Below are 17,008 nucleotides of genomic sequence, written 5' to 3'. Positions count from 1 at the left end.
TGTCTATGATATTGGCTCACTTCAATTTGGTGCCCATTTGACAACATCCTAAGAAAAGTACTCCTGAGTTCACAGCAAAACATTAACTTTAAACCAACTGACTTTTTCTTTACCATGTATAACCAAAATTCCAACCACCATCAAGCAAAATGTAGTATGTATGATTATGTAAATCTTAAACTTCAATTTGATTTTGACTAAAGTGGGTCTGTAATCCAATGAGATATCACAAGATCAAGAAAATCTCCAATCCAATGATGTAAGATTGGAGCAATGAAGGTGTTGCTGGAAAAGTACATCAAATAAGCTTTTGATAATACCTCACTTAAGCAAAATTGACGTCAGAAATATCAAGAACCAAGGAGACTAACGCGGAAACTTTGATGAAAAAAGTAGATGGGAAAATCTCAGTCAAAGTTCTTAAACTTATTGTGTTACTAATTTTGAGCACGAATGTATATCATCACCTTTTTTTTTTTTTCCCCTGGGCTAGATTCAATAAAATTTCAACAAATTCAAATCTCATATTCAACGAATGAAATTTTTAGCAATTAAGTGAAGTTCATTTGATAAAGCGCTCCTCAAGCTTTTTTTTTTTTTAAGCACAAAGGAAAAGCTTTGCTGTGCTTTTTATATTTAGTTTTGTTAAAAGAAATATATGAATCATTAAAATTGATCGGTGGAACCTAGCTAGATCTTGAATGAAAAAACATGGACCATTGATTATAAAACCACCATTCTTAAAGTAATAAAACTAATAATTACACGCGCACAAAAAGCTCACATATTAAAAGGACACAATCCTATGACTTGGATCGTGATTTTGAGTTGTGATTTTGATAAAACTCAAAATCACGATCCAAGTCATAGGATCGTGATTTTGATAACATCAGCATCCACAGTGAGCAGTGTGAAGTGTGAACTACATGCAAATGAAATAAAGGTGGAGAAGTACTATTGGTGAAAGTTCAAACTCAAGGGCAAGGTGTTGTTGGAGGAAAATTTTGGTATTTGGGAATGCCAAACAAGTTTAAAATGTTTGATTGGCATGCTTGCCATGGCATTCTCCTAACTAAGACCAAACTGTTTGGCAAACAAAACATACCAAGTTATATGTGTGAAGTATGCAACAAAGAGGTTGAAACTAACATCCAAGCAATATAGAGTTGCCCTTTTGATATAGAGGTATGCTTAGCCAATAGTGTAGCTCACAGTAAAATTCCACCATAGCCACTGGGATTTTAAGAACTCATGAACTCGATACTATATATAGACAAACAAAAAGATCAAGTGGTAGAGCTTTAATTTATAAGGGCATGGATGATCTGGTGTCACATGAATGAAGTTTGTCTTGGAGAAGCTAGCTAAGAAAGAAGCTCCAATTCTAGCATCTCGAGCAACGGAATAGGCTTTTGAATTTCTGCAGAATCAAGAAAGCCACAGAAAAGAAGTCATCACTAGAGAAAACCACCACCCACTGATAAGTTCATTGTAAATTTTGACATTGTTTAAAGGAAACAATTCTGTTGGAATTGGGGTGCTGCTGAAGGACCTGCAAAGAAATGTTATAGCAGCTTTGAGCGAGAGAACTAGCAAGGGTGTGAATAGTGAAGCAGCAAAAGCACTTGTAGCATGAGAAGGTCATAATAATCTTTGCCAAAGACATTGGAGTACAGGAAATTATTGTTAAAGGTGACTATTAAGTATTAACACATTACAGATCTCAGTATACATGTGCCCAGATTCATGAGGCACCAGAGATTGGATTGAAAAAACCCCACATTTGATTGTAAAGCAATAAGCTTACTAAGCTATACTTTTTTGATAAGGTGTAATCTACATTTAGTGTCCATTTAGCATTGGCTTAAAAAACCAACTTTTTCTACTATTTAACTTATTTTTCCTACTATTTATAAGTCTTATTGCATTTTTTGGTAATATTAATGAGTCCCACTATACTGTTTTAGGTATCTAAATAAGTTGTTTCCAAACAAACTCTTAAAAGTATGAAACTATTCATGAGTCTTATTGCATTTTTTGGTAATATTAATGGGTCCCACTGTACTGTTTCAGGTATCTAAATAAGTTGTTCCCAAACAGACTCTTAAAAGTATGAAAAAAAAACGGCTTTTTTCTATAAAAAAAAAATAAAAAAAAAAGTATATGATTAACTCTTACTGTGTAACTTATACACTCATTGAAGTTTATACTGAACCCCTAAATTAAAAATGCTCTTTTACGTTTGTTTTAAATATTTTCAAATTACAACCCTAGTGGAGAGGCAACTAATACCTCCTACGCACTTCACAGGACATCATTAACATCGGACACAATGAATGAACGGGTACAACACAGAATATACCAAAGCACAAATCTAAAGAGAAACTTCTAGGTATCCGTGTTTCATATATATTCCATTAGGAGATGATAGGGTTCAATAGGTTTGAAGGACATGCCATAAATTCAATGGCCTTAATTATTAAAAAAAAAAAAAAATAAGTCAATTATCAAGTTTCATTTACCATATTATTGGTCTCTCATGTGTAGGGAGTGGAATAATACAAGGATGCACGGACGCGGCTCCCAGGCCGGCGCACCCGCGTCCCGCCGGCGACGCAAGAGGGACGCCGCAGACCGCGCGTCCGTCCCGCGTCGTGCCGCGTCGCGCCACGTGGCGGATCCGACTCGGGCCGACGCGGGCAAAATCGGTGCCGACGCGGCCCAAATCGGGCCGAATCGGTCCGTATCGGCCATATCGGCCGGCGACCGATACGGCCGAAACAGGCCGGAATCGGCCGAAACAGGCCGAAATCGGCCGTGAAAATCGCCGGAGAGGCCGAAATTCTGGCCTCAGATGCGTTTCTTGCCTTATTCTTTCTTTGTTTTGTGAATCAAGTATATTAATGTGTTTTTTAAGAATATTTTAATAGTAAAAATATATAGAAAATATAAATAAAAATATTTTTAATAATTTTTTAATCGCCGAGTCCCGCCGCACCCGCACCCTACTTTTTCAAAAATTGCCAAGTCCCGCACCCGCACCTGCACCCGCACCCGAGTCCCGAAACGCACCCGTGCATCATAGGAATAATATGACTAAATTAAAGACTAAAACATCACTTTTATATATAATATGTTTCATATTTTCTTTTTTATTTGTTGTCATAATTCAAACCAAAACTGGTAAAAAGGACTTACTTCAATATATTTTGTTCCTTCTCTGAAAATTTATATAATGAAAATCATAAGAATTTTGAGAATAAGCACATAAAAATGCATTAAAATACTGGGAAATACTCGTGGAAAGCACAGTTTTTTTATGCCTGGTGGTATCATCCTTTCGCTTGTCTGCCTAATTCATTCTCACGACAAAAGCTCTTATACCAGTTTGTTATAGTAGCAGAAGCTTTAACACCTATTTGTTGCCTGCGTAACAAAATAGCAAAGAGTTTATGCAAAACAGAAATAAAAAATAGAAAAGACGAAAAGAAACGGAATAAAAAGAGGTTTTTTTTTTTTTGAGTTAAAGAATAAAAAGAGGTTGATGAGAAAGTTTCATTAATAAAAGAGGAAGACTATAAAAATAGCACTTTCACAAAAACCCAGTATTATTTGGTTATACACACGACAACTAGGTGGTATCTTCCGTTGCCAAGAGCCTTATAACTGAATTGAAATCTTTCCATACATAAAGTGTTTGGAATCTAAAAATCTTTTTATACATAAAGTGTTTGGAATCTAAAGAAAAAATAGCTTAAACTGTTAGCTTCCGTTATTCTCAACAAATTCACATGAGAGTTTCCTATACAACATTGACAATTTAACTTTATTTTTATTCTTTTTCAGTTTTTTCCTCGTTATCTTTATGCATTGCACATGCTTTGTCAAAATATTTATATTATTTTCACGCTATTTCCCATCTCTTACGTTTTGGAACCGCCCACTAAAATCCACTACTCTGCTGTCTATTTTGACCGGTAAAAGCATTATTTTTTTTCCTTTTATTCAATGAATGAGTTGGAAGATGCAACTTTAAGGTGACAGACAGTAGTGACCCCATATCTTCTATGTCGTTGTCAATTGGATTTTACAACTTTTCAAAGTCTTTTTTTCTTTCTTTTTTTTTTCTTCTCCAATTTTGACAACTAGTTGCCTGAGAGATAGTAATCTCTAGTAACCTTAAGAAAAACAATCCTTGCCTCCACATTTTGGACAGACTTTTAATATGAAACCAAAAGAGAAATCAACATCTCTCTCTCTCTCTCTCTCTCTCTCTCTCTCTCTACTGTAACAATTACTTAACACACACCATCTAGTACTTCTCAAACAAATTGCCTCAAATTTCTATTGAGTATTTGATTTTAGTGTACGTCTGTGTCATGAATGTGCATTTTGAGAAGGAAATAATTTAAAAAGCATACGTTTTGAATTGAAAACACGATTTTAAAAAACGTAGCTAAGAATTTAGTAAAATATGTGATAAATTATTATAGGAAAACATGATTTTGATTATTAAAGCATTTGTGAAAAAGAATCAGATGATTTGCAAATTGATAATACGTTTTTTATTCAATTAATAGTCGTATAGTTAGAATTATAGCCTTACAAGTGATGCTTCTATATTAAAAAGAGGAGATTTAGAAGAACATAAAGTAGATTTCTTCAAATAGCTAGCTTGGTAGATTGTGAAATTAGAATATGCCTACACGTATGAGTTAGAAGCATGGTTATTGTTTTAAAATATGAAAATAGCATTGGATGCATTTAGATTTCGGATTGTTGGTATTAAAAGATTTTTTTGGATGTAATGTGATTTGAAGTTATGTTTGTGAGGGATTTGTGAACATATTTGTACGTTAATATTGAGTTTATCACCGTTAATATTGTTTGTGAGAGTTACGTTGAATGATAGTAATTTACAATTTTACATCATTGATGATGAATTTTGAATAGGATTGCCCATGGATGCAAGTTTTTATTTGTTCAAATCGTGATAAACTCGTATCTTTCCTGTTTATATGATCACCCTTCTGCTTGGCCTAACTTGCCAATGGATGCAAGTTTCTAATTCTTCATCATTTCCAGGAAAGAGAGAATAAACCTTTTTACCTAATTCTTCCTAGTACAAGAATTCCTCAAGTGACCAGAATAATTGGCCTAGGGCCCCTCTCACCAACCAAATCGTCAACATAGGCTTGGGAAAGGAACCTAGTGTTGTTTTAACTCCATTATAAAAAATAAAAAAATGTACAAAATGCATGCACTCAAACTTGTATCTACAGAACTTTACCTGTAATGTAAGGGTCAAACTATGCACATCAATAGCACAACCCTTGACTCCATCGCTCACCCATCCAATAGCACATCCCTTGACAATCTGCCAACTTTTTAAGGAGCCAAAACAACTTAAAAAGTTTTATTTAGAGAGCCTTCAGCAAGCAAGATCAACAGCATGGACATTTTATGTCCTTGAAAATGTGTACAACATACATAGAGTCCTTTGTGAGGAGGAAAATGATAAACCAAGGAGGTCAGCAAAAACATAAAATAGAATAGATTAAACAAGGAGCACAAGAAAAGAATATTCACACACAAGAAAACCAGAGTAAAACTGAAACCAAAATGCAAATACATTGGTATTCTTACAGGCAGAATAATGTTTATACCAACCACCCATAAACAAGGTATACACAGATTCCATTTCCCATGCTTTAAGTTCCTCTACTTCAACGTAAGAGTCTACCACCCCTTACATCAAAACCCAATCCATTGAGCATTCTTTTTGGCTGTCCTTGTGAAAGCTCCAAAAATCTGAGCAAACCAAACCACCAGCAACCCACCCCAACACAAGCAAAGAAAGCAAAACAATATAAAACCATAAAGTAAAACGGAGACTGAACTATTTAAGTTTCAGCCCCATGCTCTGAGTCCGAGCTCACAACAGTTCCTTCACCTTCAAATGACGAAGCATTAAGCTTGCATCTCGTACTCATCTTTTTCACTTCCTCACTTGAATATATGTAGATTTTCCTAACCATCTTAACAAACTCCCTGCAATCAGAAAGAAAACAGTATTTACAAAACAGTGTCTATTGAATGGGAAATTGAATACTGTAGCAGACCAATTTTGAGTTACTTACGGCCATGGATCATCGCCCACAAGCATCTTGTCATTTTCATCATCAGTAAAAACAATTGCCCATTTGTTCCGTGTACGAAGTTCCCCTTTAATCTCAAACATTTTCTCCAGCTCATCTATAAGATCATTGTACCCCTTCAACACAGTCAAGTCAACAGCACGGCCAACAGCAACCCCTTGCATTTGCACCTTCTCAACAACAACAATATTCATTGTCATCAGCATCAATACTAGAAGTAGCAGCACAATCCAAATTGAACCAGCAATAACAATAAATTATACCTTGGTACGAGTTCTCATGGAAAGAGTGGAGCCCTGCTTGCTCTGTGTCTCCTTCAATGACATGTCTGGTATAAGTTGCTTCTGTTCGTTTGAGGACTTTGAAGCATCCAGATTATGCACCCTATCAGCTTCTGGTATTGCAGTTGAACTAGATCCTTTGGCACTACTGGACATCATTATTGCTGATTCCCTCTCTGGAGGAGCAGTGGTTTGGGAGTTTTTCGTCAAATCAATTCCAAATAGCCGGCAACCAAGAAAAGTCTTAGATTTTGTCCGTTTTTCCACATGGTCATTTATGGGACCATTATTTAGCATAGATGAACCTGGAGAGAGATAATCAGGGATAGTTGACTGTGCTGTTCCAGTTTTGTTGTCCTCTGCTGAATCCGAGAAAAGATCTAGTGAGACATTTACATGTGGAGAAGAGGGCCATTTGCCTTCTGTTCGGATGCATGAGCCATTAGTGTTGATTTCTTTCTGGCTAGAAGGCCAGACACCACAGGTTTCACGGCTTTGGACTTCAGCAGCACTACCTAATTGGGTTAACTCATGGGAGTGAGTTGATCCATGAAACCAAAATGCTGATGCTGCAGAATTGGTGGTGATTTCTACATTCCAATAGTTGCACATAAATATCAAATACTCAGATTCACCTATTTCAATGAACAAACTCAACAAAGTAGTTTCTCATACCAGAAGATGGAATATCAACAGGTCGGGGCCTCTTGCTCTTTACCACTGGTTGAGTAAGGTTTAAGGATGCAGAAGAAGCAAAAGGCTCTACCTCCCAGGGGGAAACCCTCTCTGGCCTTGGTATTGTCGCAGGTTCATCCCAGTGAATCTAAAATGGGAAGTAATTGTGACAAACAAGTATAAAAAAGAAGATAATAAATATGTCAGAATATAAATGCATAAATAAAAACTATTTTCAACCTTCAATGACCGCCATTTAGAATCTGACCACTCTTTAGATATATCTCCAACCCCAACTATAGTGCCTGTGAACCTAACCAAACAAATTACATAGGAATTAACTATTAAGATTAAACAGAGGTAGGACCCAACGCCCCAAAAACATATTTTATTTGTTACCTTCTTTCTGGAGAGTCTTCTCCCTCAAATCTCATCTTAAAGCGCATGCCAACTGAAAACGCATTGTTAACAGCCTCTAGATATTTGTTTACACCAATAATGAACTGGCTAGTCCTGAATAAATCATGTAGCAAAAAAAAATCAAAGCTAAATAAACAGATTAATCAACTGATACACACATCCAAATTTACAAATGTATGAGCACATCTATCAAACCTTGGCTTGTAAAAAACTACAAAAAGGGTTTGGGTCATAACAGCATGAGAAGCAGTAGCAAGCACTCCAAGATGCATGCTCTGGCTGGATATCACAGATGAAGGCATGGGACTCTGCTGACGGGCAAGACGCCGTACACCTACTCGCAATTCCCCATTATCACCCCTATACAACAAGTTATTGTTAACCAAAAAGATTAAGCTACCACAAGATGCATGCACCTGACTCTAAACAGCAAAGCACGTATAATACATCTAGTTTATGTACCTCAAAAACACAAAGGCATCTCCCGCAACCAATCTCTTGGATGTGACAAAGTTACTCCATCCCGTTGTAAGCAAATGCCTCCGTGGTTGGCCTAATCATTCAGTTTAAATGAGAAACATCACTTTAACAATAGAACAAGGCTACAGAGTCATTTCCTAGTAACATATCTAATTCTACTTGTGCTTTGGACTAGTTTGCTCCAAATGAAATAAACTAAGGCTTCTACCAGAAATTGAACAAATGTGCTACCTCTAAATATATGCTTAAACTTCCACTCAGACCCATGAAGATCCTTGGCAGCCAATTCCTGAGTTGGTGTTACTTGGGTCATGTCCTACCAAGATATAAACAGCAAGAAGTGCATGTGAAAAGTTTTCTATCAGCCACTAGAACATGTATATTCAACAACAGATTATCAAAATGAGAGTTATTACCAATGAAGGCAGGCATTCAGTGGCGTGCTTTCGAAGAACAGAGAACCCTCCATGAGTGCTTGTATCTGAAGCAGTTAAAATTTTACAAAACGAGTGCACTGTTTGCCTTGGAGGCTCAGGTGGGCATATATCAGGACTTGAAGGCTCACTTTGCTGCAAGTCACCATCACCAAATATAAAGTCATTCTACTTAAAGACCTTATTTCCAGAGTTGGCTAATCCTTTTTTAGGCAACTATTGATTGCAGAGAAATCGTGGAGAATAAGATTAAATGAATTAGAAAATTGTCATTGTCTTTCTCTGATTAAGGGTGTTTAGCAACTAGACAAATTAGATTTTTTTGCTTATAATAATTTTTTCCTCCAAAACAAGTTATCTGATATCATTCTTTCATAAATTAGGGGAACCAAAAAAAATATATAAAAAATATTCTATATTCTCAAGCCCACCTACCTAATATAGATTCTCAAGTCCAACTACCTTTATTTTTTCCACATTTTCTCAGCAGCCAAGCAGAGCCAAAAAATAAAAAGATAAATAATTAAGACAAGAAAGAAATATAATCTCACTTCTGCTTCCGGTTGCAGGGTGATCTGTGCATAAACCTCATCTGATTCTTGTTCAGCCTACAAATAAATTGACCAACAATTTTAATAAATCCAAGTTATAGAAAACAGAAAAAACAAAAACAGATATCTAGAAAATCAAGAACAAAAACAGAATACCAGTAATCGAATGTGAACAACACGACAAAGGATCTTGGGAGGAAGATTAAATAGAGGGATTTGCTGATTTAGCCCCTGATTTGTTGATGCTTCCAACTACAAAACCCAATAAAGCAACCAAAAAAAAAAAAAAAAACATTGAAAACATGCGAAAACAAAAGAGGAAAAGCAGATTTTGATCTGTTTTTGGAAACAAGGAAAACAAAAACAGTGAAAGAGTGGTTGTACTGTACTTGTTCCATGTGACCCTGAGGGAAGTAAAACACTCTCTCCCCAGGCTTTGGTACATCCACCAGAGGCCCTGCACATAGCTTCCAAAGCTCCGTGTACAGATCATCATTTACACAACCTACAAAATTCCAATAAATTTTTCAAAAATAAATTCAGAAAAAAATATAAATATAGTGGATCTTAAGCTCTAGCTTTATTTAGTAGCTGAGAAAGTTTCTGCTTCGCTTGGTTGCAAGAAAACACAGGCGAATGAAGTAAGCTACAACTTCTAACATCAATTTATTTTTGTGAGCTGAGAATTCAAAACCTTCACTCTACAAAGCTTAAAGATTAATATTTAGCTCAGCTGGTAGAAGTTATTCACTTTTTTTTTCCTTCAAAACCCAGAACGGAAAAGAGGGTTTTACTATAAAGAAAAGAACAAAACTTTCACTTTCAAATTATTTTCCTGCGTTTTCTCGGCAACCAAACAGAGAATGCTTTCATTTCTACTCTCTTTTTCCAAATTTCTCGGCTAACCCAGAAAGCTTCCTTACCCGTTTCCGCTTGAGAAATCGACGAGCTCATAGGACTCCCTTCCAGATGTGCCATTGAAGACCCCACAAACAAACGTCGTACAAAGGAAAACAGTGAAGAAGAAGAAGAAAATAAAACCCAGCAAACGAAAGCAAGCTCAAAGGTCAATCCTTTAGTATCTGTAGTAGTAGAAGAAGAAGAAGAATATGATGATGATGATGATGAAATATAAGACTACCCCATTTACAAGCAAGAAAACCCAGAAAGAGAGTAAAGGCAGGCCTAGGCAGACAGGACGGTTATGCAACGAGTAATCATAATGATTAGTTGCTGTTGAGGCTGTTATTGTTATTGTTGTTGTTGTTGTTGTTGTTGTTTTGTAACGACTGCCACACTCTCTTCTGCTTCGGTTACAAAACCGGCTCTTCTGCTTTTGTCTTTGTTTGGTCCCCAAAAACCACTTTGCTTTTTTTTTTTTTCCTTTGTGAATCTCTCTCCGTGTCTGTGTCTCTGTCTCTGTCTCTCTCACTCCTCAGCCTTGTGTGGTGTTACTTACTGTTGTCGTTTTTGGTTCTTGTTCTTCTTGTTGGGTTTGGTTTGGTTTTGTTCTTCTAATAAGGGAGACCCTGAATGAATGAAATGAATCAACGTTACCAAATCCCCAAATTTGCTTGCTTTTTTTTTTTTTTTTTTTTTTTCCTGTGTGACTGAGAGAGAGAGAGAGAGAGTTAATATATTAATACACTCTCTTTCTCTCTCTTTCTCTGCTGGTTTCTTTGTCTCTCTAGTCTCTTTCTACCTGTTTGTTTTCTCTCTCTATCTAGTCTCTTCTTCTACCCTTCTATATTTGACTATACTGTTGTACTCTATTTCAGTGTCCACTCTCTCTCTCTCTCTCTTTAAAAGAAAATGTCTGTCTAGTCCTCTGGCCTATGATGCCATGCCCGTTCTGTTACTTTTTTTTCTCCAGTGATGCGGGATAAACACTCCTACTTGGCCCACCAAATTTTCATCCATCAAATATATTTTCTTTTCTTTCTACAGGTTTTACTGGTATAGTACAGTCAACTGTACAGAGTTACATACATTATACATACATACATACATTCTGTAGAGTTTATAAGTAGTGATGGCATCCATTTTATTTGGGGGTTACTATTTTGGTTTGCATTTCAATATATTTTATTTTGTTGAAAATTGAAAACTGAAAATAATAATAAAATAATTTTTTTTACTGTTCAGTATTATTCATTGGCCTAAAATCACTGTTCATGACCAATGAACAGTGCATAACGTGCTGGACTTAAAAAAAAAACGCTCAAAACTTGCAAAATGTGGACGCAACCGCACTACCCAAATGGACCTTTAGTACTACTTTACTTACTACTAGTAATGTTCTTTCTTTGATAAAAAAAAAAATATATATATATATATATATATATATAATAATGTTCTTTCTTTAATCCAGATAGTGTAGGATATAGTTTGTTATTATATAAGAAGAATGATGTCATAATGAAAAGTTATTACTTATTAGCTATTAGACAACTACAAATCATAGTAACACTTGTTATAAAGAGCAATCAATAATAATAATCAAAATAACACTTCTAAATCAAATAAAGTATCAAATGCTAAGAGATTTATCATTCAACTAGTTGATATTTTTGATATTTATAACTAAGATATCCAATATTCAAATCATTTTCTATTATAATTAAAAGATATATTATCAAACAACATATACCTCTAGTTTCAAGGGAAAAAAAACGTTTGACTTTCCTCCAATAATTTGTTAACTGAACATGTCTTTTTGTTTTAAATATACAATGAAAAGTAGTAGTAGATTTTAATTTCCACATTTTATTTACTTAATGAATGATGTAACAATCTCTCATTAAAATAAAAGAATATTTCTTTTAAAAAAGTATTAGAGGTAAATAAAAAAAAAATATATATATATATATATATATCAATCAACAAATGCCAATTTTACATAATTTTACTAGTAACATGATTATTTTACATGATAGAACAAAAACTAGCTTTTTGTGGCATAAATGGAGTCTTTTCTTCTTTTGATGGATGGGATTGCACTATGAATGGTGGAAACAATTATAATGACAGCATATGAGTTTCAATCATGATCAATGAAAAATAGAAACATGTACAATCGATAAGAAGTAACTGGTTTACCAAAGAAAAAAGATAAGAACGAACTGTGTAAAAAGATAATAGAAAAAATATCTGTTATCATACCTATGTGATAAATTAAGACATTCATTTTCTAAAACATTCACTTTCAATTAATCCATCCCTGTGAAATTCCCCCCCCCCCCCCCCCCCCCAAGAAACCATCCCTATGAGAGTTGGGAAGGAAAAAAACTAGCTATATAGGGTGTGTTGTGTTACCTGTTATACATTTATAATTATATTTTTCATTAACAAAAGTTTTAATATAACTTCTTTTAAGTTTTAACCATTGATTATTTCAATTGAATGGATATGAGACTCTCTTTTTCTAGAAAAGAAAAAATAATTTAATAGAAAAATCACTAATGTACTTTTTTTTTTTTTTTTTAGAGAGTTTCAACTTATGGCATTCGTTCCTGATGATAGTTTTTTATCATTAAACTAAGATACCAATTAGTTTTACTATAGGGGGGATTAAACCTCAGATTTCTTACACAACCATCAAAAACTTTACCAGTTGAACTAATTTTAAAGCAAAAGAAAGTGTTATATAAACTCAAGTTATTGATTATAATTCTTTTTTAAAGCATTTTTATACATCATAATATAGAAAAACAACTTTGAAATAGTTTTGTTATAGTTTAAAATGTCAACTTATTTTATAAAAAATACATACACATCTATGCAAAGGAAATGCCAAAATTAACAAAATAAGTAAGAGATATTTAAGTGACCTTTCACCTCCCCTTTAAACCAAGTCTCTCAAAACCCTAAAAATTAGTTGAAATATCTCCTCACTCTAGAAACTTTTCAAAATAATAATCAACCATTAATTTCTTAATTCTCTCTTAAGTAAGTCTCTTAATTACTTTGTTAATTTTAGCATTTTCTTTATGCTTGTCACATAAAAACAAGGAATAACGGCATGATATGTATTGTTAAAAAAACTTATTTCTCTTAAAAAGTAATACATTCACAACATTTTTACAATAAAATTTAAATATTAAATTATTATTAATTTTAATTTCAACTTACTCTTTTTTTTTCTTTTCTTTTTCTTTTCCCTACCATAACAACAGAATTTGCTATAAAAATATCTTCTTCTTCTTCTTCTTTTCTTTTTATTTTTTTAATGAATCTTTTTGTTGCTTTGAATATAATCCGTACTTGCGGTTGAAGGAAATAGATATAGGATAAGGGGATCAGCGTTCCAAATGGTGTGGAAAGCAAACGGCAGCCGTGCGATAAGTGACAACGACGCCCATAATTCATTACCCTCTAATTATAACATCCTCCCACATCACATCACATCACATCAATGCTATTGTTGCGCCGTATAACTTGACGGCGCATTGGGAACTGTAACGGCTGAAACACAACCACAATATTTAACGGAAATTGTTTCCGTTCCGTTACCATTTTACTACTCACACCATCTACTACTTTCTTTGTCTGCATCGTGGCAGGCAACTTTGTATTGGCTCGTGTAAACCCGGCAGACTATTTCTTGTTTTTTTCTTAAAATTTTTTTTGTGTTTTTATTATGATACTTTTTGACCTTGCTAATAATGGGTAATTGCGTGCACTGCCCTTGTTTCTCTCTGTGGGACCCATATGTATTCAAGAATGTAGTATTAATTTGATAGTACTTCCGTTCATTTCTGTCCCGCGCTTTGGAGGGTATGTGCAATCCACTCGCTTCAAATATCCAATTGGTGGGGTCATTTGAATTTTTTACTAAGAACATTTAGGAATCGGCACAAAAAAAAAAAAAAAATTACTTTATCTATTTTACCTGCTTATTTTACAAAACATTCAGTAGTAGATCTATTTTAATTTTTAACGCAATAAAATAATATATCTACTATAATAAAATAATACATCATTTTACAAAAAAACACCACAAACTGAATATATGAAGATTCTAAAGAACAATAAGCAAACCCAAAACCCCAGCCACCTCCACTGCCACCCACAACCACCTCCATTGTCCACAGGCCACCATTAACACAACCCAAATCTATCAAATTTGCAACAAAATCATCTCAAAAACCAACCAAAATCACACATAAAAACAACCAAAATTCAACAAATCCACAAATCCAGCAACAAAAAACCTAGTGACAACCAACAAAAAAAAACCCACACCACTGCCATAGCCAACAACAATTGCCCACAATAATGGCTTGGGACAACCCACCACCACCATGGACACAGACCACAAACACAACCCACGAACACAACCTAATCAACAACCCACCACCACCCACAACTTTGATTTAAAAATAAATAAATAAATAAATCACCACCTCCAAGCTTGGGTCACCAATGGCTTAGGACTTGGGTCGCTAGCAGCTTGGCAGGCAGGGGCTAAGGAGTGGTGAGGGGTTGGAGGAAGAAAGAAATAAAAGAATGGAGGTGGAGAAGAGAAGGGCTGGGTTCAGTGAAGAAGAAAGGTGAAGTAGAAAGAAAAAATGGCCGGAGGAAGGAACAAAAAAAAAATTTTGAAAGGGAGAAGTGCTTAGTTGGGTTGGGTTTGGTAAAGAAGAAAGAATGAGTGTGAAAAAGAAAGAGAAAAGGAAGAAAGAGAGAGAAAATATTAATTTAATAAAAGAAGAGAGACAAACCAATTTTTTTATTTTTTATTATTTTTTTACCTTTGAGTTACAGTGCACAGCCATTTTTAGTTGTGCACTGTAGCTGAGAAGGTAAAATTTTTGGATATAACTCCACTATTGTAGCTCACTTTTTAAAATTGGTAGTGCTAAAAATAGCTATATAGTTATTTAGCACCACTATTGCTAGTGCTCTAATGTTTATGCAATTTTTTATTTAGAGTTTGTTTGAATACCACTTATTGTTGAAAACTGAAAACTTATTACTGAAAACACTATAGTAAAATAATTTTAAAATTATGAATAGTGCCCGTGGGACCCAAATTTATTGCTTTTTTTTTTTTTGCATTTTCCATACTTATGGGTCTCGTGAACAGTGCACGAGACCCAAGGAAAATGCAAACGCCTGCTGTGGGCTATCCAAACTCACACCTAAAAGTACAAACCTCTTGGCATTAGTTCATTTTCCCCACATGTGAGGATAAGAAAGATTTTAATTTTAATACAATGATGTGAATGTTTGTATATATTATATATACACGTCAATAGTTAGGGGTGGAAAAATTTGTACTGTAAATGTCTCCATTAAAAACACCAAAAATTACTAATTAGTTGAGTTGCAATTCTTTCGGTACAAGGATATGTGTGTTAAGTATGAATAATAATGTTTATCATTTAGCTCAAAAAAAAAAAGTATGAATAATAATAATAATAAGTCTTAAACAATTCTTTTTCTGTTTAGAAAATTAAGAATTAAGAGTCTCTTGTCGTTAACCCTATGGGATACATGGGCAATGGGCTCATTGGTTTGGAGTGTGACGTAAACTCGAAAGTTTTAAGTTTAATTCACCACAATAATGGTCCATGAAGTTTTTGGGGTGTCTCATTGATGAAAGTAGAATAGTGTGGTCAAAGATTGGGATACCACTACCTTATAATTATTATTATTTTAAATGGCACCATATCATTAAGGGCTAAAGCATCCAACTGGGTTTCAACTCATACTTCATCGATACTAATTTTAAGTTAATATTATGTTATCATTCAAAAGGAAAATGAAAAGAATTCACCACATTATACATCTTATTTAGAAGATTGATTGCATAAGAATTCTATTAGTTGAGTGAAATTTTTTTATTTCAATGAATTCAGTACACGATTTGAATAATATTAGCTTCTAAAATATTGTTGACAGCCTTGAAACTTGTGGCTCAAAGCCTACTCTTATTTATTAGAAGGGTCATAGTTTGAATCCCTTCTACCTCATTGCTATAATTATCAAATTATAAAAAATAAAATAAAAATTTAAAATATTTTTAGAAGTCAAATATTCAAGTTAAATGCTTAAAGTAAGTGATAAGCAAGTTGGGCATTAAAAATAAAACTTCTTAAATTAATCAAAGAACTTTGTCAAAAGACTAGAGAATCAAACTAATTTGACCCTTTAATTTTAAAACTAATAACATATGTAACATATTATAAAGGTCTAAGTATGCGTTTGGATACCTTGTAGTTTCCGGTAACTTATTGGTATAATGCTTATCAAAAGATATATTTTTTATAATTTTTATGCAAAATGTATAACAAAAGGCTAAAAACTAGCTTATTTTAAAAATAAAAAATAAAAAAAGCAAAAAAGTAATTTTGTTAATTAAAAAAAAAAGTAACCACGACAAAAAAAAAATTAAAAGTTTTAGGCAAATATACATTTATTGACTGAATTATCACCTATTTGATTCCATTATAATCTTAAGATACTTGCTTTTTATGAAGTTTAAATTGCTTATGAACCTAATTTATCTTTTGCAGGGCCAATTATAAAAGAACTAGGATCATGATAGGAGAGTGCCTATCAATGTCACAAAGAATTCTCCTTGTTAGGATAAATGTTTTGTTAAATCCTATAAATTCAACCACACATTTTGAATTATAATAATATACTTTCAATATTCTTATACTTATACAAGACAATGTTGAACTTAAACTTTCAAAATGAACAAACCAAAAAAAAATGTTCGATAACATTTATTGATAGAATAAAATCTCTTAAACTAATCATGAGTCATTTTTTTTTAAAATAGAAAACGAATTGAGTGAATTGATTTTTATATTTTCAAAATACTCCATATTATACATTTTATACTCTACCTTGTGTATATTTATTTAAACATGTTGTCAAGATTTTATACATTCTGTGCTTTGGAGAGTGGTATATACTTTCTTTGGAAGGGCGTGGGGTACCTTATATTTCTGACCATTCCGATCTGTTAGGTGGTCCAGCTTTCGAGAAAAAAAATA

The 17,008-nt window shown here is 33.8% G+C and overlaps 1 protein-coding gene across 1 annotated transcript; it reads right to left on the bottom strand.

Annotated features, from left to right (window-relative positions):
- Nucleotides 1-5,606: 5,606 nt before the first annotated feature.
- Nucleotides 5,607-10,720, bottom strand: LOC126696779 (auxin response factor 18). The gene is made up of 15 exons (XM_050393497.1): nucleotides 10,185-10,720; nucleotides 9,923-10,081; nucleotides 9,389-9,504; nucleotides 9,156-9,251; nucleotides 9,000-9,056; nucleotides 8,431-8,583; nucleotides 8,246-8,330; nucleotides 7,997-8,087; nucleotides 7,730-7,894; nucleotides 7,514-7,627; nucleotides 7,355-7,427; nucleotides 7,115-7,262; nucleotides 6,422-7,029; nucleotides 6,141-6,328; nucleotides 5,607-6,051 (listed from the first exon to the last, which is right to left on the bottom strand). Exons 2-15 carry the CDS (start codon nucleotides 9,975-9,977, stop codon nucleotides 5,904-5,906), a joined length of 2,097 nt encoding a protein of 698 aa, XP_050249454.1. The 5' UTR covers nucleotides 9,978-10,081; nucleotides 10,185-10,720; the 3' UTR covers nucleotides 5,607-5,903.
- Between the last annotated feature and the right edge of the window lie 6,288 nt (nucleotides 10,721-17,008).

This window comes from Quercus robur, chromosome 8 (genome assembly GCF_932294415.1).
Source record: "Quercus robur chromosome 8, dhQueRobu3.1, whole genome shotgun sequence".
In the NCBI taxonomy this organism is placed as follows: Eukaryota; Viridiplantae; Streptophyta; class Magnoliopsida; order Fagales; family Fagaceae; genus Quercus; species Quercus robur.
The sequence above is the reverse complement of the archived record's forward strand: the minus strand, read 5'-3'. Positions and strand labels throughout refer to the sequence as shown.